The sequence below is a fragment of the Apodemus sylvaticus genome, chromosome 2, assembly GCF_947179515.1.
Source record: "Apodemus sylvaticus chromosome 2, mApoSyl1.1, whole genome shotgun sequence".
NCBI lineage: Eukaryota > Metazoa > Chordata > Mammalia > Rodentia > Muridae > Apodemus > Apodemus sylvaticus.
The window spans coordinates 32,012,222-32,033,919 of record NC_067473.1 but is presented as its reverse complement, the minus strand read 5'-3'; the positions used below and the strand labels follow the sequence as shown (position 1 = coordinate 32,033,919).

The 21,698-nt window shown below is 37.8% G+C and overlaps 1 protein-coding gene across 1 annotated transcript in view; it reads left to right on the top strand.

Moving 5' to 3' along the window:
• Nucleotides 1–21,698, top strand: part of Col28a1 (collagen type XXVIII alpha 1 chain) — a 175,086-nt gene that overhangs the window by 1,741 nt on the left and 151,647 nt on the right. The window contains exons 2-8 of the mRNA XM_052173229.1: nucleotides 2,868–3,028; nucleotides 3,541–4,097; nucleotides 9,619–9,639; nucleotides 10,806–10,862; nucleotides 12,077–12,130; nucleotides 15,530–15,571; nucleotides 17,926–17,952. Of these exons, the coding sequence (XP_052029189.1) occupies nucleotides 2,905–3,028; nucleotides 3,541–4,097; nucleotides 9,619–9,639; nucleotides 10,806–10,862; nucleotides 12,077–12,130; nucleotides 15,530–15,571; nucleotides 17,926–17,952 (882 nt within the window). The 5' untranslated portion in view covers nucleotides 2,868–2,904. The remainder of the gene's footprint in view (nucleotides 1–2,867; nucleotides 3,029–3,540; nucleotides 4,098–9,618; nucleotides 9,640–10,805; nucleotides 10,863–12,076; nucleotides 12,131–15,529; nucleotides 15,572–17,925; nucleotides 17,953–21,698) is intronic.

Here is a 21,698-nt window from a genome sequence, read left to right as displayed (position 1 = left end):
TGAGAGTCTGGAAAAACCATGGTCATGAATTTCCAGTTCACATTTTCAGAAGGCATGGTGCCAAAGGAGGAAACCGTGATTCCTTTTCCAGACCTTCTGGAGCTGATGCAACTGAAGGAGGCGAGCGCTCGAAACCATGCAGATTATCAATTCTCAATACACCATTTGTTCCTGTTCCCGTGGGTATCCTGAGCTAGCAGCATATCAGTCTTCTTTTGTCAGGGAATTCCGTGGATTTAAACATCATTGTGTGTGCAGCTGGGCATATTGAACTGATACAGATGACTGAGAATTCTAATATGGAGTTTTCACTGTTTATATAGAAAAAAAATAGTTTCACTGGTATAAAGGAGTAGGCCTCTGACTTCAAGTCTTTTCCCATTTTGTTTGGAAGTTGCTTTTAAGCAAATCTAGTGGGTTTTGTTGTTGAATTCGTTTCTATTCATTAGATATGCAGCTCCACTGTTGAATATGATGAAGATAAACTGTCCAAAGTAAGAGAAAAGAGAAAGGCGTTATGGAAAGCCGAGGAACAGTTCATAGATGCTGTGCACATCACAAGACTGAAAACATAGTGGGCTCTGTATGACCCAAGGAAGAGTTGGATTTGCTAAGCATCAGTTATAGTAAAAATGAACATAACAAACATAAAACCACCCAAATTCACTCTGAGGGATCTGGGAATGATAAAGCAGGTACAGGGATGGAGCCATAGTCCCGGAACAGTGCGGGACTGAGAAGTGGAGCAATGCCATTCCATGTTCCCAGCTCTCCATGATGCAGGAAGAAAGCAGTGCTGCTTGAATACAACTATTTCAATATTAGTGAATATTTACTAAGAAATGTTTGGTCATAGTACCATGACTTAGGTTAGAAGCTTTAAAAATCTCAGTATAAGTGTTTTATTTGAAATGTGAATGCATGCGAATGAGTGCGAATATGTGTGAGTGTATGTGCTTGTGCTTGAGTGAGTCTGTGTGTGTGTGTGTGTGTGTGTGTGTGTAAAGTTCAGAGGATAGCTTTCTCAAGTTAGCTCTTTCCTTACACTATGAGTGAGTCATGGTGTATATGTGTATGTGAGTATATGTGTGTGTGTGTGTGTGTGTGTGTGTGTGTGTGTGTGTGTGAGATGGTGAGAGCATAGAGGATAATTCTGAACTTAGTTCTCTTCTAGTTAGTTCTAGAGAATCAAACTCAGGTGGCCATGCTTGGTGTCAAGTTCCTTAATCCCTGAACCATGCAGTTGGCCCATATCACAGCTTTTGACTCTACATGCTTGCAACTATTTATTTACATATAATTAGTTAATTCTCTCTCTCTCTCTCTCTCTCTGTCTTGCTCTTGCTCTCTCTCTCTCGTTCTCCCTCTCCCCCCCCTCTCTCTCTTGCTCTCTCTCTCTCTCTCTCTCTCTCTCTCGTTCTCCCCATCCCTCCCCCCCTCTCTCTTTCTCTCCTGTATATGGGTCTCTGTTTTTTGTACCTTCTCTTGGGCTCTTTTTATCTGTTTGTTTTGTCCAGTTCTAAAGTGTTAGTTCTTGTTTTATTACATCACATTACAATTCCTTAGAAACCTGTTTATTTTCTCTTTTCTTTTTGTTTTCTTTCTTTCTTTCTTTCTTTCTTTCTTCCTTTCTTTTATATATATTTTCTATATTCTTTGTCTACAATCCAAAAGCTTTCCCCTTTCCCAGTTCCCCCCTCCCCATATGTCCCATAAGTCCTCTTCTCTCCATCCATTCTTCTATTTCCCCCCTCCCTTTTCTCTGTCCTGGTACTCCCCTACAATGCTGGATCAAGCCTTTCCAGGATTAAGGCCCTCTTCTTCCTTCTTCTTGGGAATCATTTGATATGCTAATTGTATCTTCAGTATTCAGAGCTTCAGGGTTAATTAATATCCACTTATCAATGATTGCATTCCATGTGTATTCTTTTGTGATTGCGTTACCTTGCTTAGGATGATATTTTCCAGTTCCATCCATTTGCCTAAAAAATTTATGAATTCATTGCTTTTAATTGCTGAATAGTACTCCATTGTGTATATATACCACATTTTCTGTATCCATTCCTCCACTGAGGGATATCTGGGTTCTTTCCAGCTTCTGGCTATTATAAATAAGTCTGCTATGAACATAGTGGAGCATGTGTCCTTATTGCATGCTATTGAATCCACACACCTATGGTCACTTGATCTTTGACAAAGGAGCTGAAAGCATCCAGTGGAAAAAAGATAGCCTTTTCAACAAGTGGTACTGGTTCAACTGGAGGTCAGCATGCAGAAGAATGCAAATTGATCCATCCTTGTCTCCTTGTACTAAGCTCAACTCCAAGTGGATCCAGGACCTCCACATAAAACCAGTCACAATGAAACTAATAGAAAAGAAACTGGGAGAAACATTTGAGGACATAGGCACAGGGGAAAAGTTCCTGAACAGAACACCAATAGCTTATGCTCTAAGATCAAGAATTGACAAATGGGATCTCATAAAATTACAAAGTTTCTTTCTTTTAAAAGATTCATTTATTTATTTAGACTGTCACTCTTTTTAGACACACCAGAAGAGGGCATCGGATCCCATTACAGCTGGTTGTGAACTGGCATACAATTGGTGGGAATTGAACTCAGGACCTCTGGAAGAGCAGTCAGTGCCCTTAACCTCTGAGCCATCCCTTCAGCCCACCTGTTTGTTTTCTAATGAGAGACAGAAAGGGGATGGATCTGGATTGGAGGGGACATGGAAAAGGACTGGGAGGAATAGAGGGAGGAGGAACTGTAATCAAGAAATGAGAAAAAATTATTTTCAATAAAAGAAAAAAAAGGTAAATAATACCTTTTATAGAAGTATTTATAACTGGTTTTTCCATTTCAAGGTGTTACCAGGCAGATGAATTTTTACCGTCTACCATAATGAAGAGAAGAGACGTCGCCTTCTGTCTCCTGCTTTTGCCAGCATTTATGACTCAAGCAGTGTGTGGACAAAGAAAGAAAGGACCAAAGGCAAACACACTGGCAAGGAAAAATGACTTCCAGGGTAAAAAAGAAAAGTATTTTTAAAAAAAAGTTTTAGTTTTAGACTGTGAAATCATTAACATAAAATTTTAAAATAGTGCTTTGTTTAACTAGCAAATCATGTGTAGCTACAGATGTGATATTCTGCTTGATACCACTGTAGTAATAAACCCTAAATATTTAGATCATCTCAGAGATTTTAGAGCACTTTATTTCATTTTAACTTCACTTGTAAATCAGAGAGCCTAAATGCTATATTTAAGGTCAGAGACAAACCAGCTATTAAGAAACCAATCTAGAATTCATGTTCAACTCTATTCTCAAATTAAGTTTCTTTTCCTGTTATTATTCCTATGATGAATGCACACATTTTCTCATTTGGTTTCAAGGTACTAATATGACATAACCCAGGTGTTAGACAGACATTTTTTTGATTTGCCTTTTGGCACTTTTGTCTGGTATTTGCTTAATTTTAAAAATATGTTGCACTTTTTTTTATGATTTAAATGGCATAACCTTTGTGTTCTCTTTCAGATACCGTTTGCTTCATAGATGTTGTCTTTATCTTGGACAGCTCTGAAAGCTCTAAAATTGTACTCTTTGATAATCAGAAAGATTTTGTGGACAGCTTGAGTGAGAAGCTTTTCCAGTTGACTCCTGGCCGTTCATTAAAGTATGACATCAAGCTGTCAGCGCTTCAGTTTAGCAGCTCGGTCCAGATTGATCCACCCTTGTCTTCTTGGAAAGATCTCCGGACGTTTAAGCAGCGGGTCAAGTCTTTGAACTTAATTGGGCAAGGCACCTTTTCTTACTATGCCATCTCCAATGCCACAAGGCTACTTAAAAGAGAAGGGCGGAAAGATGGCGTCAAAGTGGCTTTGCTGATGACGGATGGCATCGATCATCCCAAGAGTCCAGATGTTCAAAGTATTTCTGAAGATGCTAGAACTTTGGGAATATCATTTATCACTGTTGGACTTTCTGCTGTTGTCAATGAAGCCAAACTTCGTTTGATATCTGGGGATTCTTCCAATGAACCTGTTCTACTATTGAGTGATCCAACACTTGTAGACAAAATTCGGGAACGACTGGTAGGTACCTAGAGGGTTGAATATTATATATATATATATGTATATATATATATATGCACATATATATTATATATACATATATATGTAAATATATACACACATATGCATATATATTATATATACTTATATAATTTTTTGCTGTAGAGTCATATCATGGTTATTTAAGAGTAGATGCAAAATGCTAACAAAGTAGGATTCCCATTGTATGTAGAAATGAATCTTTCTGAATTCTCTTTCCACTACCTTGACAATCTACTGGGAATATGTGAAGTTTGTCCCCTGAAGCTGGATCCTTCACTTTGTCACACCCTGAGCATTTGGGAAAGATTACTTTTAAAGCATACACCAGAGTGTACTGTTTACTTATCCTAAAATCACATACATTGTTGACTTATTTATCTGGTTACCAATATGTGGTCTGCCTTATTTATGTTAGCTTCATCCTTTCTTATTTCCCACTTGCATGATTACCTTTGACCATTTTACCTATTTCCATGTCATAATACTTAAAAATTCAGACTTGCAATTTAAACTTATTTCTGTTTTTATTTCTTATACATATATTACAAGCCTGTCTGTATTGCTTTTCCTATTGCTTGACGAGGCAATCTAAGAAAGGAAGAAACTATTTTAGTTAACTAATTGAGGGTAGTCCTTATTAGGATTATATTTAGACTGGAGTCAGAGATTACTACCCAGTCCAGAGTTCCCAGGTCTCATTGGGAGCAGGCATTTCACATGAAACTTAAGGTGATAGGGCAATACCTAGCCCTGCCTGTGCCCTTGGCTCAAGGAATCCACACCTCTCAGCTGCCCATCCTGTACAGAGGGGAATCCTGGGAAGGTGAACATTTAGTAGCTTGTCATTTCTTCCCCTTCTTCATCTCTAGTGTGAGAAGAGTTGACCACAGAAGGCACAGAGTAGGCAGCTCCTTGTTTGTCCAGATGTTCAGGCTCAGGATGTTGTACTCCCTCCAGATACACCCTTGCTGAGATTCCCGCCCAGCTGAGGAGAGGAGCTCTTGGCAGTAGACTGGGGCTAGCACTGTTTTTTTTTGGGGGGGGGGAACAGAAAAGGATCAATGAGGCTCTACTTCCTCAGCACCCTGTGACTTCAGCTTGTTTGTTCAGATGTCACTTCTGTGAATAACCTTCCCTTGACAGGGCCCAGATGCATTCCAGGTCCATAGTAGTAGTATTCTGCTTTTGAAAGAAAGCACACCAACATTCATTGTCCCTCTCTATAAAGCAGGACCTGAGTTTTTACCAGATCCTTGGGAAAAATTCCTCATTTAATCTATGTTCATTACATTCTTAGATGACATTTTAATTTTCTATATTGAAATTCTTATGTGGTTAGGCTTTAAAAATCGTGTAGGCATGATTTAAGAACAGAAATGCATTAAAGCACACAATCCCATGAGTTTTGACAGGTACACACAGTCGTGTAACCACCAACACAATTAGAATGTAGAGATTCCCATCACTCATAAATGCCTATTCAGACTTCCTTGGGAACAGTCTCCCCAGCCCTGACCCCACAGCTACTGATGTGACCCCAGCCCCGACCCCACAGCTACTGATGGCACTTTCACCACTCTGGATTGGTGTACACTTCATACCATTTTACAGAAATAAATCCATATCGTATGTGCCCATCTCTTTGGTTTCTTTTACTGAAAGAACTAATTTTGAAATGAAATTAGGTTATTTTGGGGAGATTGGCAGCCTACTCATTTTTATTGCAGCGTTCAATTTAGTTGGATTCAATGGACACAGTTGTCCAGAATAAGTAGATTTTTTTTTTCAGGAACCAAGATTAATAAAGACAAATCCCTCAGCACTTTTCATGTAAGAGTCTCTGAGAAGAAACACTTCAGCTCTGAATTATCAAAGAGGATGTAGTGATTCCCTATTGAGGGGAATGTTCAGAGTATCTTATTGTTAAGTTTATTGTAATTATATGTGAAACAAATTCAGCCTAATGTTCTAGATACACCACTTAGTCCTTTAGAAGAATAAGACAGTATAACAGTTAATATTTAGAAATCTGGACATGAAAGTTGAGACTAATTAAAATTTCTTTTGCTGGACATTCTTTAAAAACATGAATTTAAGGTATTCTATTTACCACATAAGGATTAATTTGTCATTTTCTGTGTCATCTTTAGAATCATGGGATCACATCCTTCTTCTTCATTAGTTGGGGTCACTTCCCATTTTTTCCAGGCTTCACATTTTTTTTAAAACATTTTTATTTCTGTCCTGTTTCAGATTTTGTTGCAGCAAATTTTGCTCCAAAGTTAAATTGCAAAGGCTTTTGTTGTTATTACAGAGCCTGCTGCCTCTTGCTCCCACCCCATTAGTTATGATATTAATAACTTTGTCAATTCTTCATATTTCCTCTACCATCTTTTATAGCATTGGCCTTGTATTCATTCACAAAATTAGCCACTCCCCTCCAGCCTTCTATTTTGACCACTACCCCATTATACAAATATGAACCCACTGACACAGTGTACTTCTTTTATTTTAGTGAGAACATTTCTCTATTTATTCTTCTCACTGAAATTCAAGTTTGAGAAGAACTTACAAGCCATAACTCAAACTGAAATTTGTAGAGCGCCTTTGAAGACACACTTCCCCTGTGACCGTGTGCTTTCCCAGTTGCCAACCTCCTCATCATGGGTAGATTCCCTACTCCCCAGGCAGCCAGCTCCATGTACTGGACTTTCTGTCCTCTCCCCTAGAATATTCCTTCTCACTGCTGTCTTTGTTGTATTGCCCACACTCATCTTTATGACTCTTTCCCCAAACAAACTTTGACATATAGAGCAGCATACCATCTGGGCGTTAGTTTGTCCCTTCATTCCTTTCTTCAGAATCACCCAGAAAGCCCCACCTATTCCAAGAAACTATTACTGACTCCCACTCTACTTGCTTAAGCCTTCCTACACTGCTTTCAGTGTGTTGTCCCCAGTCCCAAAGCTTCTGACTGTAAGTGCCCTTAGGGAAGAAGCTTTGTTCTTTGTTTGAAACAATCTTATCTATTATGAGTGTTGGGTCTGTTTCTGTTTCTATAGAGATATAAGTTTCAGAAAATGTAAAAACAAATGAACTCCAAAAATTGTCCTTTATATTTTTAAGGTGCTAAAGAGAAATATGATGAAATAAAACTAAATTTTCAAAGGGAGAGCTGAAAAAAGGCACAAATGTGGTGAAATTATGTCAGGATCCCAGTGAGGCGGCTCATGGCTATAGTCCTACCATGTGGGATGCCAAGGAAAGATTGTCATGACTTTGAGGTCACTCTGAGTTCCACAATGAGTTCTAGCCAGCTTGGGCTACACAGTAAGACCGTTTCAAGTAAACCCCCCCCACAAAATGATAAAGATATTGCCTATTGCAAAAATTTTGTAATGATGTCAAAACTAGACATTTTTGGTTTTAGTGTTTTTCAAAATGTATAGTTTGATTTATACTACTAGAACTTATATTACCCCTCCTGAACCATCTCAAAGTTTTTCTTTCCCTTCTTTTCCCAAGGGAAGGGTTTTGATATGTGTTTTAGGTATTTTTCATGTGTATGTATATGTCAGATGTACATATATTTATGTGGGAGGGTGCTCAGGTGTTTTGGAAGTACCCATGCTGGATTGTTGTAAAGCTAATAAGCTCACTTTAACTTCACTTATTGATCCAGTTTTTTACTCTTATGAATTATAGTGAATAGTGAAATATACAGACACCATTCCAGCAGCATAGACAGGAGGTGACTGTCTCTTCAGTTCTGTAGGAACAACCATCAGAAAGATAGCAACTCTCAGCACATACGGCTCTCTACTCTCTCTGTGGGCTGCTGATTTTGAAGAAACAAGAATCCCACTTGTGGCCTGGGTTTCCATGCCCAGGAATATAAAAATCAGTTGTCAGCTGACGTGCTAGATAAGACACTTAACATCTATAGATAACATGTAGTACTAGAATTTAAAAGACTATGTGGTTAAAAGTCTCCTTCCTTTCTATATGGGAACAATCGCCTGCCCTGACTGATCAAAAAAGAATGCTAGTATAAATAAGGCAGGAAGAAAACTCAGGGTGACACTTAGTTCTCAGTCCAAATTCTCGGTCCCTTTCATTACAGCCTCTTAGGGCATTTTGCTATCTCTTCCCTCTTTGGTATTAGGATGATCTAAAATAGAGGTAGTGAAGCAAATTAAAGGCAGCAGTCTCCATAAAGGTACACGCTCTAGTTTATCTTTGACTTTCTCATCGGCTCCTTCATGTTTTATGGCAAATGTCATACCTTTCCCCTTATTTCTCTGAATTATCTGATATAGACTCCCCTTTCAGACTGAGCCGCAAGGTACTATTTAACTCCTGACTTCTTTCTCTAGGAGAGCTAGTCATCTCTTCTAACATACATTCCTTTCTTTCCATGTTTATCTTCCTACGAGATATGTAGCATACTTGTCAGACAGCATCCTACTGAGCTACAGGAAACAGCAAGGCCTGTGTGGGGTAAAAAATGGGTTGTGGTGCAGAAATTATGGATGCAGCAAATGCTGAAAACATTCTGTTTAATTCTCCTTTGAGGTGGGTGATAGTGCCACTGAAGATGGTCAGGAGACTCAGTCCAGGGTGGTTACCTCAGCTAGGTCACATTTCCTTAATATAAAGCCAGATGTTAAACCTCTCTCTCTCTCTCCTTCTCCCTCTCCCTCTTCTTCTCTTTCTCTGTTAGACAAACACGCATAATTATTTTTATAATATTTTTTGTTGTGGCACGTATATTTTTTTTTTACTATTTACTTTCTCCTAGCTTATAAATGTTTCCTTTTATATAAATAACACATGTTGTTATAAACAATTAAAAATCATTTCACAAAGTACTATTTTTAATACTGCATCTCTTTTTCTCATGTTGAACTTTTAAATAAAGAGAATATCATATTTGAGGCTCTTGAAAGTTTGAGCAGAAAATCCTTTCTCTTCCTTTCTAATGTTCTATTTTTGAGTTTTAACATAATTTTTCTAAGAAGTACTAATAATTTCATAAGATACCAATTCCAAAATCAGCATCTTAATGCAAAAATCCAAATGCAAACATGTATAGGGCTGGGGACAAGGAAATATATAGTTATTTATTTTCCTAAATCTTTGTGAGCAAAAGCGAAGTTTCTCATTACAATCAATGAAGTTTGAAGCTAAGTTATAGAGAGAGTAGAGCTGATCAAAGAGACGAAAGCTAAAGCACAGGCTGTGAAGATAAAGTTCCTAGGAAACACAGGGTAATTTTGAATGTTAGTGCCCCTCATGTCTCCTATTATTATATGGCTGAGAGCGCTCCTTGGGTGGTTGGCTGACTGGCTGGCTTTATTGCTTTTACAAGGTTAAAAAGGCTGAATTGCTATTCTTCTTGGAAATTGCATATCCCATAGGGAATAATTAAGACTAATAAGAAGCTGGAAGCAGAACTATTAATTGACTTAATGTTTCATTCCTTTTCCCCTCCTTCTAGGATGCCTTATTTGAAAGGAAGGTAAGTGCCACATGCCTTATTACTATGAATTACTCTAAAAACTGGAATTAGCAAACCAATGTTGTGACTCACATAAGGTGCAACTAAATAAAAGTGTGAAATTGTTTTGAAAATGAGCTGCTTTACTTCGAGGAAGCCACATGGTTTTCTTTTTATGCCTCTATATTACTTTGAGGAAACCACGTGGTTTTGTTTTTATGTGTCCATATTTCAACTATACGTTGGAAATGTTTAGAAATAGTAGAAAATGTTGAACGATATTTGAGACATTACCTTAGAGATCCATGCATCCCAACTGACAAAATTTCTACTTTGAAATGGGTTCTTTTATTCTAAGCACGGATGAGATTCTCACTGGCTTGGAAGATGCTCCTGGTATTGGTCAGTATCAATCTAGTGTTCAGTTGCCTGTTGTCTTCTGGCTGGGCGAGAAGCTCATTTACTTTCCTGTTTTGAAGAGAATTGAGCCAGATGAGAGGAACCAATCAGAGCACATCACAAAGAAGCTAGCTAGTAGCAATCTCTTGGTAAGGACATAGTACAATGGGTGGTTCTGAGCCACCTAGTAGCAGTTATAAGCTTGCTCAGGACTCCTGAACTAGACACTTGGTACCATGCAAAGCACAGGTTACAGGATAGCATATGTTAAGTGTGGCCTATAAATTTTGAAGACACACAGAGAAAACAATCCCTTTGTTATGTTTGAGCCTGTTAGGCAGCAATTATACAACCCACTCTGTTCTCAGACATGTTAAGATAAAGAAAAATGTGCATCCTGAAATAGATATAAATATGGTTCAAATCATATTTTCTTTGGCTGAATAGGGAGAAATTAATATTTACATATGATTGGGCTGTAATGAATTATTAAGAGCAGAAATGGAAAATCCAGATTTCAACAGAAAAATGACTATTTTTCCTATTTTAACTAGTCTCTTTCTATAAATCCATTGATAAATACATGGTAGAACATTTATTTTATTTAACCATGGCAAAACTTAATAACACTTCAAAAGTTGGCTCTTAGTTGGTTCTAAGTTTGCCTTGGATAATGAGAAAAACTTCCTTTAAGGTAGTTTCAGTCAGTTACATGTTGGCTAATATTTAGCATGCTACCATATCCTGTATATCACTGTGAATTAATATTGTGTTTCTTGTTGATTCAGTGTGAACCCAAGATCTGTGAATGTGAGAAGGGAGAGCCAGGTGACCCGGGGCCTCCTGTGAGTAGACATCTGTGTTCAACTTGGGGTTAATGAAGACAGTGATGAAATTATTTTCAGAGGGGGCTTTTCAGTATCATTTCTTCATTGGATAATTTAGAACTAGAATTTCTCAGTGATGAGACAAAAACATAGAAAGAGCTAACATACGACAGTGGTGGTTTAGGTGATGTTTTATCTCACTAGAAACAAATGGCACTGTCCTTTCTGGAAGCTGCATCCTTCTCAGCAATCCAGCAATGCAGCGCTATGCAGCTGTGTGGGGAAGAACCTGGTTAGGATGCTTTGGGGCTTGAGATGAATTCTGTAAAATGGAAGCAATCACTTAGCACCCGAAGTGAAGGCACTCACCATAATGATTTGCTTCTACCAACAGTGTCAGAAACCATCTCCACTGTGTGTCCACTCATCTATGTGATTCAAATTCTTGTCCTAAGAATTTGAAAGTCTGGAGAACAGCTTTCACAAAGTAAATGGATGACATTTTTTGAACTAGTGCTAGTGTTTGAAAGTATGGGCAAGAATGCATACTATGACAAGTTTCCTCCTGAGACTTAGTTTCACACTTTACAGGATGTGTGTGTGTGTGTGTATGACTGTACCAATCAAAGCATTAGAGAGTGGAAACTTATTTCTCACAAAATACAAAGTTGTATCTATTACATGATAGTCATTAGAAACTGACTTAACTAAAGTGAAGATTTAGCCTTCTTTTTCTATAAAGATGTTGGCTAACTTATTACATTAAGAGATTCCCAAGAATATTCACCACTAGGAGCTAAATTGTTAAGTCTGATAAGTCCCATCGCTCCATACCGTACTGTCACATCTTCATAGGAGTAAATCATTTACTTCAGTTTGTTTAGTACCCTCAAAACCAGTTCTCAGGAAAGGAATTTTTTGGTGATATTTGGAGTAGGATGGAAGAGTTCCCTTTCTTATATCTGGAGCTGGTCCCCTGCATCTGAACCTCTTTGGTCACAGGCAAACAAGCTGGGTCGGTAGTGGTCCACAGTAGCCCAGAGCAGAAACCACCCACCCCAACCTCTATCCATTTAGTCTTTAAATGTCTTTAGATGAGTTTAATTTTGTTTATAAAATGCCCGGTTAAAACTCCAAGGTCTCCTATTTTTGGTGCAGCTGATCAGAAATCATTCAAAAGCATAGAAAAACTGATACTTAGTAAAAATAATCTTTTCTCCACTTGCTTTCAGGGTACCCATGGAAACCCTGGTATCAAAGGTGAGCGAGGACCAAAAGGAAATCCGGTAAATTAATAAACAGGGACTTTTATTTTTGAAGCTAAAATAGCTTGTATATTTGTTTGGAGACTGTCCTGGTTGGTTTGGTTTGGTTTTGTCAACTTGACACAAGTTAAAGATATATGAAAAGAGAAACCTCAGTTGAAAGAAATGTTTCCATCCAATTGCCTATAGGCAAGTCTGTAGTGCACTTTCTTGATTAAGGGTTGAAGTAGGTGGGCTAGTCACATAGCAGGTGCCACCCTGGACAGGTGACTCTGAATTACGAAAGAGAGCTCTGAGTAACCTGTGAGTGGCAAGGCAGTAAGCAGTTTTCCTCCATGGTGTCTGCTTTAGTCCCTGACTCCTGCCTTGAATTCTAGCCCATCAGTGATAGAATATGACCAGAGAGTTGTAAATTGGAATAAACCCTTCCCTCCCCAAGTACCTTTAGGTCATAGAGTTTGATCACATCAGTAGACGCTCTAATTAAAACTAAGTCAATCTTGATTGACCAGGAACTCACTCTAAAGCCCAGGCCGACCTTGAATTCTTTCCAGTGTTCTTGCCTCAGATTCCTGAGTGCTGGGATTAGAGGTTTGAGCCACATTAGCTAATTGAGTAAGTTCCTATGAAAACTTTACTCCACCTGATACACTTCAGGCTTCTAACAAAGAGGCAAATAATGCAACCCATTTTAAAGAAAGGAGACTCTCAAGTTAATAAAGAAGGAAACAGAGATTTTCATTAAGTAAATAAAAGATTTGACTAAGCAAAGGGTCCTCTGGAAAAAATCTTCCATGCTCGTGGATTGGCAGGATTAATATAGTTAAAATGGCCATCTTGCCAAAAGTAATCTACAGATTCACCGTTATCCCCATCAAAATCCCAACTCAGTTCTTCATAGAGTTACAAAGAGCAATTCTCAAATTCATCTGGAATAACAAAAAACCCAGGATAGCTAAAACTATTCTCAACAGTAAAAGAACAACTGGGGGAATCAGTATCCCAGACCTCAAACATTACTACAAAGCAATAGTGATAAAAACTGCATGGTATTGGTACAATGTCAGGCAAGTGAATCAGTGGAATAGGATAAAAGACCCAGAAATGAACCCCACCTATGGTCACTTAATCTTCAACAAAGGAGCTGAAACATCCAGTGGAAAAAAGATAAATGGTGCTGGTTCAATTGGAGGTCAGCATGCAGAAGAATGCGAATAGATCCATTATTATCTCCATGTACTAAACTTCACTCCAAGTGGATCAAGGACCTCCACATAAAACCTGGCACATTGAAACTAATAGAAAAGAAACTGGGGAAGACCCTTGAGGACATGGGCACAGGGGAAAAGTTCCTGAACAGAACACCAATAGCTTACGTTCTAAGATCAAGAATTGACAAATGGGACCTCATAAAATTACAAAGTTTCTGTAAGGCAAAGGATACTGTTAAAAGGGCAAAACGTCAACCAACAGATTGGGAAAGGATCTTCACCAACCCTAAATCTGACAGAGGGCTAATATCTAATATATACAAAGAACTCAAGAAGGTAGACCCCAGAGAACCAAATAACCCTATTAAAAAGTGGGGTACGGAGCTAAACAAATAATTTTCACATGAAGAACTTTGGGTGGCTGAGAAGAGCCTTAAGAAATGTTCAACATCATTAATCATTAGGGAAATGCAAATCAAAACAACCCTGAGATTTCACCTTATACCAGTCAGAATGGCTAAGGTTAAAAGCTCAGGAGACAGCAGGTGTTGGTGAGGATATGGAGAAAGAGGAACACTCCTCCACTGCTGGTGGGATTGCAAGATGGTACAACCACTTTGGAAATCAGTCTGGTGGTTCCTCAGAAATCTGGGCATGACACTTCCGGAGGACCCTGCTATACCACTCCTGGGAATATACCCAGAGGATTCCCCGGCATGCAATAAGGATACATGCTCCACTATATTCATAGCAGCCCTATTTATAATAGCCAGAAGCTGGAAAGAACCCAGGTATCCCTCAACAGAAGAGTGGATGCAAAAAATGTGGTATATATACACAATGGAGTACTATTCAGCCATCAGAAACAATGAATTCATGAAATTCTTAGACAAATGGATGGAGCTGGAGAACATCATACTAAGTGAGGCAATCCAGTCTCAAAACATCAATCATGGGAGGCACTCACTGATAAGTGGATATTAGCCTAGAAACATGGAATACACAAGACATAATCCACATATTAAATGATGTCTGAGAGGAACGGAGGAGTGGCCCCTGGTTCTGGACATACTCAGTGTAGCAGTATAGGGCAATACCAGAACAGGGAAGTGGGAAGGGGTAAATGGGGGAATAGAGGGAGGGAAGAGGGCTTATGGGACTTTCGGGGAGTGGGGAGCCAGAAATGGGGAAATCATTTGAAATGTAAATAAAAAAATGTATCGAATAAAAAAAAGAAAAAAATACTTTTAGAAAGTTTGACCCAGAGAATTACTTTTAAGAAAAAAAATTCTACTTTTTGCAGCCTTATTATTTTGGTTTCTTGATTTTCAAGAAGTATTTCCTTCCTTTGCTTTCCTTTTTTTTTTTTCAGCCACGAAAACTGCAAATTTAAATAATAATAATAACTAGTGATAGTGGTATGGTGAGGCCTTTGCTCTTTGCTGTGAAGACAACTTGGCTCCCACATTTTGGGGAGAAATTAGGCAGTACATAAAAGACATTAAAACAAACAAACAAAAAAACCCAAAACAAACAAAAACAAAAAAATTAAAAAGGAGACATTGAAACGTTCAAACTTTAATCCCATTTCTAAGAATATTATTAAGAATATATATAACATTATATGAATGAGAACATTCTTGGATCTAGCCTGCTCACTGAGGAGAGGGAATGTATAGCTTTATTGGAGCTACAAACCCTTATTTTTATTTATTCTATGTAGGTCCCAACTGATGCCAACACACCTTTTGTTGTTAAAAACTTGGCTATAAATCAATGCTCATATTTCATTAGTTTGGTTTGCAATTTTGTGCTCCATACTTTATTTTCTTTAGTCTTGCTGAAATCAGGCAGTCTCTCTTGAGAAATATTTTAGAAAAATTCAAAACCTCTTGGAGAAAAGCCAGAGTATCCTATTCCGGAAAGACACAATGCTATGCTGAGAAAAACACCATGTTGTAAACTGGAATGTGGCTGAAGTTGTGAAAAATAGATGTATGTTATGCACCCTGAACATCTGGGTTCACTCTTAAAGGCCAAACTTTATCTGAGCTGCTTTTTCCCTTAAATTGCATGGTGAAAATGTCAATGGTCAAAGCTTAAGATTCTTCTCTGATTGGATTAACCCATTATCTAGGAATAGCACATTTTATTGATCAATCAATCACTTGCAGGGCTGAAGAATTTTGACTGAGTCTGTTTGTTGCAGGGTGATGCTCAGAAAGGAGAAACTGGAGAAAGAGGTCCTGTGGTATGTACAGAACTGGAGTGCTTTCCTGATAAACAGTCATGGGAATCTCTGACGGACTGGCTTGACCATGAAGTGAAATTGCAAAATGGATTCCTACTTACCTATTCTCTTGAGGGTGCAGGCAGGCAATCAGACAGACATGATCTCAGAGGTAGAACTCCAAAGAGAAAATACTCTAACAACAGAGTGACAATGGGACATAGGACATTCCCTAAAGCCCAATTGAACGTTTCTGAAAGGTTTAAATGCAGAGAGGCACTTTGCTTTACTTCTTGTGCACATTTTGCTTTTTTAAATGAAAGAAAAAAAACCTAGAATTTTGAAAGTGTGAGAATTATATGGTCTAAACTATGCTTTTGTCATTTTGGTTCTATTGACAAAGATAAATCTGTTTGGTTTCTTGAGATGGCTTGGGAAAGAATTATGGTACCTTAATACATTGTTAATTCTATATTTCCTTGGACATTAAAGTGAGTATAGCAAATAGCAACATCTATAGTGAGAAACAATGTTTCTGTTGTGCCACATCTTTTTGCTCAGTCTCTTGCTTGAGTAAACAGTCAGTCAGGGAATTGGAGTTTCATGAAGCTAGTCTCTTGGGATTTTTAATTAACCCCCTGGAAGCATCTTAGGGAAAGCTTGAGAGGAAGTACTTCTTAGTTGTCTTCTAGATTACCAATACTAGTTTTTTTCTAGGTGATGGGAAGGATGCTCTTAAAACTTGAGCTGAGGTGAATAACTCAGAAGCTGTGAGAAGAAGATTAACTTTGAAAGGGGTCTGGAGTACAGCCAATCAGGAGAGAGAAAATTAAGATGATTATAGAATTTTGACCCTGCAACTTGATATGATATGTTATATAATAGTGCTAGAAATCAGAAAGTTTATTTTATTTTATTTTATTTTGGGGCAGAAATAAGAATTCAATTTTGACATTGCAATTTTGGATATTTTAAATTGGAATATTTTAAAGCCAGTGGCTAAGAGGCCCTAAAAGAGAAAAAGGGAACAAGGAAGAAAACAAATCAACCCTAAAGAAGTAACCGACAGGTAAAATGACCAGAATTTTCAGAACAAAACAAGAATATACCACAAAGACAGTAGCATTTCCTTGTTTCTACAGCCTTCTATAGGCTCCTTCCGAAATCTAATTTTCCATCTTTCAAAATAAAGTAACAGCTAAAATTTCAAATGTTTGTGTGTTGCAATGGATAGAGGATTTCCTAAGAATTCTGGGATTGAAAGTCTATACATTCTTGCTATGCTAAATATAGAAAATTTTTGCAGAAAATACCAAATTAAATGCAATCTCAGCAATCGATCAATTTATGTGAACAAGTATTTCTATACTGGGTTAAATCACACTGTCACTCTATCTTTGGGCAACTCTACTTTCATTTTCTATTCTTCAGCACCTATTAATTTAGAAAGAAGTATTATTTCCTCTCTGAAGTTTCTATTTGGAAAAGTTATACACAGATGAAATAAATATTTTGTAGAGTTCATGGTCTTATGGCAGCGTTAGCTCATTTGTACCACTGGTCTCTCCAGCTTGTATTAAATAAGTCTTACAATTCTATTTTATCCTTGAAAAATATAGTTGTAGGATAATGATGGAAGAGACTTACTGTTCCTTGGAGTTGGCAACTTCCCAGTCCATTTAATACCCAGCATTGTGCCTCTTAGAGGGCTTATGAGAATGACACAGTGGAAAGGGCTCCTTAGGATTTCCACAAGTGACTCAGAGGACTGCTGAGGTGCTGGCTTCTCACTTAGCATGAGATAAAAGCTAATCACTCAAAGGTCACTGACTCATTACAGTTGATAGAGAAACCATTCATTTCCTTGATGTTATATATTCTAGACTGAATTTGAAGGGAGGACCATGATGGATACAGACATTTATGAATATTCTAAAGGGCATTAGCTCATTTCAAAGCCAGTCTCTTAAACATTCAGAGGCAATAGCTTATAGTTTAAAAGTCAATGAAACATTTTGAGAGCACTGTTTTAGTCATTGTGGTTACAATGACTTTCAGTGTGTGCTCTCTTCTTCAGTTTTGATCAAAGGGTAAGAAATTGGATTTGAGGCACAAGAATCTGGAACTGAGAATAAACTGTGATAGGGAAACATGACTTTATTCTTCCTTAGTTGCCATACATTTTCCAGACTCGGGAGATGTAAAATACCTTGCACTTCTATGAGCCTATTTCCAAGACTTGAAGATATGATTTGTTGTACTTTGTATGTGAAAAATACCTAGTACTTCCTCTAATGCTGTACTGTAATATCTTACTTTATCTAATGCTATTCTATATATCTTACTTTACTTTTTGATTTTTCTTTTTAAACTAGGGAATCCCTGGGTACAAGGGTGACAAGGTAAGTAGTTAACAACAAATATACCAGAATTTTAGAGAGAAAAACGTAAGTACTATTATTACCCCTCCTCATTTCCAAGTATACTCTTAAGTCAGTCAGTGTAGGCTAATAATGAAATGTAGGATATGGTGATGTATTGTAGAAGTTGAGGTGCGTCTTAGATTTTCAGTGTCCCTCCAACTCTGCAAACATGTAACTTTTCAGTAAAGAACACTAATTTGACAAATAAAATGGGGGGGGGGGATCAGCACATTTTCAGATAAAAAAAATTCTCCAATACTAACACTTTGCATGTGAATCTGTGTTGTTGCTTATAGTTTCTGATAAGACAGATTTTGGCTACCTCCCAGAGGAAAGAGAAGGTTGATTCTGGATAAGTAATAAAGATCTGTTGATCTCAAGGAGCTAAGAGCTTGCAGAGAAAGTAGGTTTGACATATAAAAAAAGGTATAAATTGGTAAATAACTTCATAATTATTTGTAAAGTACAAGACAGGAAATTAAAGTGCTTCAAAAGAAATTAAAAAAAAATTGCACTGTGTGCAAGAATCTCTGAAAGTACTCGGCGTTTCACTGATAAATCTATCCCAGAGTTCTCTAGTAGCAGATTTTCTGGTTGAAATCAGAAAATATTCCTGTCACCCATTCTATTCTACAGAGCATAGGCCATGGGCCTGTGCAGTGGGGTTGAAACTTTCGGTGGGCTCTAGTCAAGGGGTTCTTGTTGTTTCCATTACCCAAGAAGTCAGTAGTTTACAGTATGTGAATCTTGTGTCGTCTTTCGGTTTGGTAGACAAAAGTCCAGGAATTCCTGCAAAATAGTTGAAGCTTTCTAGGTCTTCTACAAACCTCTTTTTCCATATCAACTACTTCCTGGGTCTGAGAGGGAGCTGAGATGACTCCCTCTCATAAATGGAATGTGGCTGTCTATAGCAGGCGTGGGAATCATGCAGGAAGCTCTGTTTCACTACTTGAACTTTAAGACTTATGCCTCTCTTCTTGTGGAAAGAGCAGGAATAGTAAGTTAAGAGCTTTGGGTTTTGGACCTGGGTTACATGGATATTTAAACAATCAGTTTGTCATTCTTAGCTTGATTGTTTTTTTCTGAGCCAGAATCTTACCTATGCCAGGGTGGCCTCCAACTTGCTATGTAGGACGATGACTTTGAACTTCTGTTCTTCCTGCCTTTACTTCCTGTGCTGAGGTTACAACTATGCTCTGACTCTTTAAGTTCATCTGGCGCTGGTGATGGAACTCAGAACTCCAAATATACCGGCAACCACCCTGTCAACTAAGCTGCATCCCTAGCCCCTTTTTATTATTTCTACAAGCACATTTTTTCAAGTAGGGAGACAGAAAATATTCTGTGGAATAGTTTCACTGGTAGAGTTTGATAGTTAAATAGTTCAACTATCTAGAAACATGTGAGCATCTGCTTGTATATATTTTTGGATCCGGGCCCCACAAATAGTAGGGGAAAACCTACACATAGGCCTATAAGTTCAGCCCTAGCACTATTATGCCTAAAAGGAAAAGGAAACATCTCATGTTTTCTAACTCGGCATCTAGAAGAAGCTAGTCAAGAGACCAGGGTGACTATTTCTTCTTCTACATGGAACTGAATTAATACAGGTGTGGGTGAAGTACATACTTACTGGATAATTAGAACAATGGGGCTGACAATGTATTGGCAGCCATTTGCTGGTACAAAAATATAAGGTGTTATTATGAAGAAGCAAGAGAGACATTAGTAAAACTGATATTTGTAAAAATTTACTAAATCAATGAGCAAAATGCACAGATGCACTTCTTAATCTTGATTAGAGTGTGTGTGTGTGTGTGTGTGTGTAAAGAGGAATCTACCCTTCTGTGGAATTATAGACTCTAGACTCACTGGGAAAGTTCACACTTGAAAATTATGAGCTGTCAAAGCAAAGCAGTGCAGATCTGTGGACACGCGGACTAAGATTTAATCAGGAGGAACAGTGTTAGAAACTTAAGGCTGGCATAGGGTAAATCTGTTCAAAGCTCTCTGAAGCACTTGCTTATGTGATTGTGGCCATTCTACGGGTGTTCATGAGCCCAACAAAAGGAGGGGAAACCTTTGCTGAGAAAAAAAATGTAGACAATATTTTCATTGATAGGAATCTGCCCACAAAACAAATGCTGTTTCTCAGAACCCTATTGCTAACAAATCTGTCTGGGGACAAATGGAATGTGAATTCTGGCCAAAAGACTTTGGAGTATATTTATGGTAGTTTTCTGTTTGATATTTTGATAGTTGACTCATTTCGTTCCCATCCAACATTAGGAAATTAATTGTGCTCTAATTGGAACTTCAAGAGTGATTTTTTTCCACTTACATTCTGAAATGTATTTTTGACTTTGTTCTCAGTGAGAATTCAGCTTTTCCTGGGTCAGTTTGACTTCCAGACTCTGGCAAGAATAAATCACTTTTGAGCAAAGCATAGCTGGTTGTGAAAGCATGTCAGGCGGTGTCCTGTGCAGAGGGTCAGGTGAATAGAAAGTAACTTACGGCCCATGACAGGGCCTTGTTGAGCTCTGGGGTGATTAATGGTGAGGACTTGGAAGTCTAACAGACTCAGGTTTGTAGTTGTGGCAATGTAATGTCTCTGAGCCTTATATTCCTTTTAGATGATTGGGATGTTTGTAAATATACTGTTTCAAAGATATATGTGTATACACACACACACGTTGTGAAAATATATAATATATATTAATTAATATATAATATATAATTAATATATAATAATCCCAGAAAGGCTCAGGCACACATTTGAATCCATAACTCGTGATTACAAGACCACTTCCCTTAAGCATTGCTGCTTAAAGTGTGGTGCATAGCCTGGCCAGTTTGGTTGCTATGATTCAATGAGATTAAAGCTTACAAAAGAATAGGGATTCTTTGTAGTCATAAGTTCAGGACTCCTGCTGTATTTAGTGCAGCAAACTATATTACTAAATTACCATGATTTCAGCTATTTCAATAGTTTGACTTGCTCTAAGAGGAGAAATGCCCTGCATTTCATTCTAGTGCAGTTTTCTTGCATTGCTGTCCAGTGGCACACTGAATAACATGTGCTAGAGCTGCACATGGGTAATAAAGCACAGCAGAAGCAGGGGTTAAAGGGAGGGCTCTGGGCTAGTCAGACTGCAGCTAGCATGAGAGTAAACCACTGATCTCCGCAATCAAGTTTTCTCGCTTTAGCAATAAGAATTGTTTTGAGGCTCAGAATAAGGACACACACAGTATCATTTTCAGGTGCTAAGGAGATTTAATAACAGATGTTAACACTTTGAGGAAATTTGAGTCCTTTCTGTCTAATTGGCTAGCACTTTTTAGTTCTAACTACAGGAAGTTTGAAACATCTGAGTGAATGGGTTATTATTCAGAGGTTCTCATTCCACTTGCACAACTGTAAAACTTATAAACAAATAATGATAATAACATTTTAGTTGTGAAAATTTTATTTTTTGTATAATATGATACTTTAAAGTTGTATGTATTGTGAAATGGTCACAACGACCTCAAGAACTTATCTACCACAACACTCAGTCTAAAAATTAAACTAACATTTATCAAAGGCAATAAATGTCAGGTATTACCAGAAAAATACTATTATAAATTCTAAAGCATAATTTTAATGTTAGTTTTATGATAACATACCAGGCAGGATAATACAATATGTGTAATAATGAAATCTATGCAGCATGCTCAACAGTGGA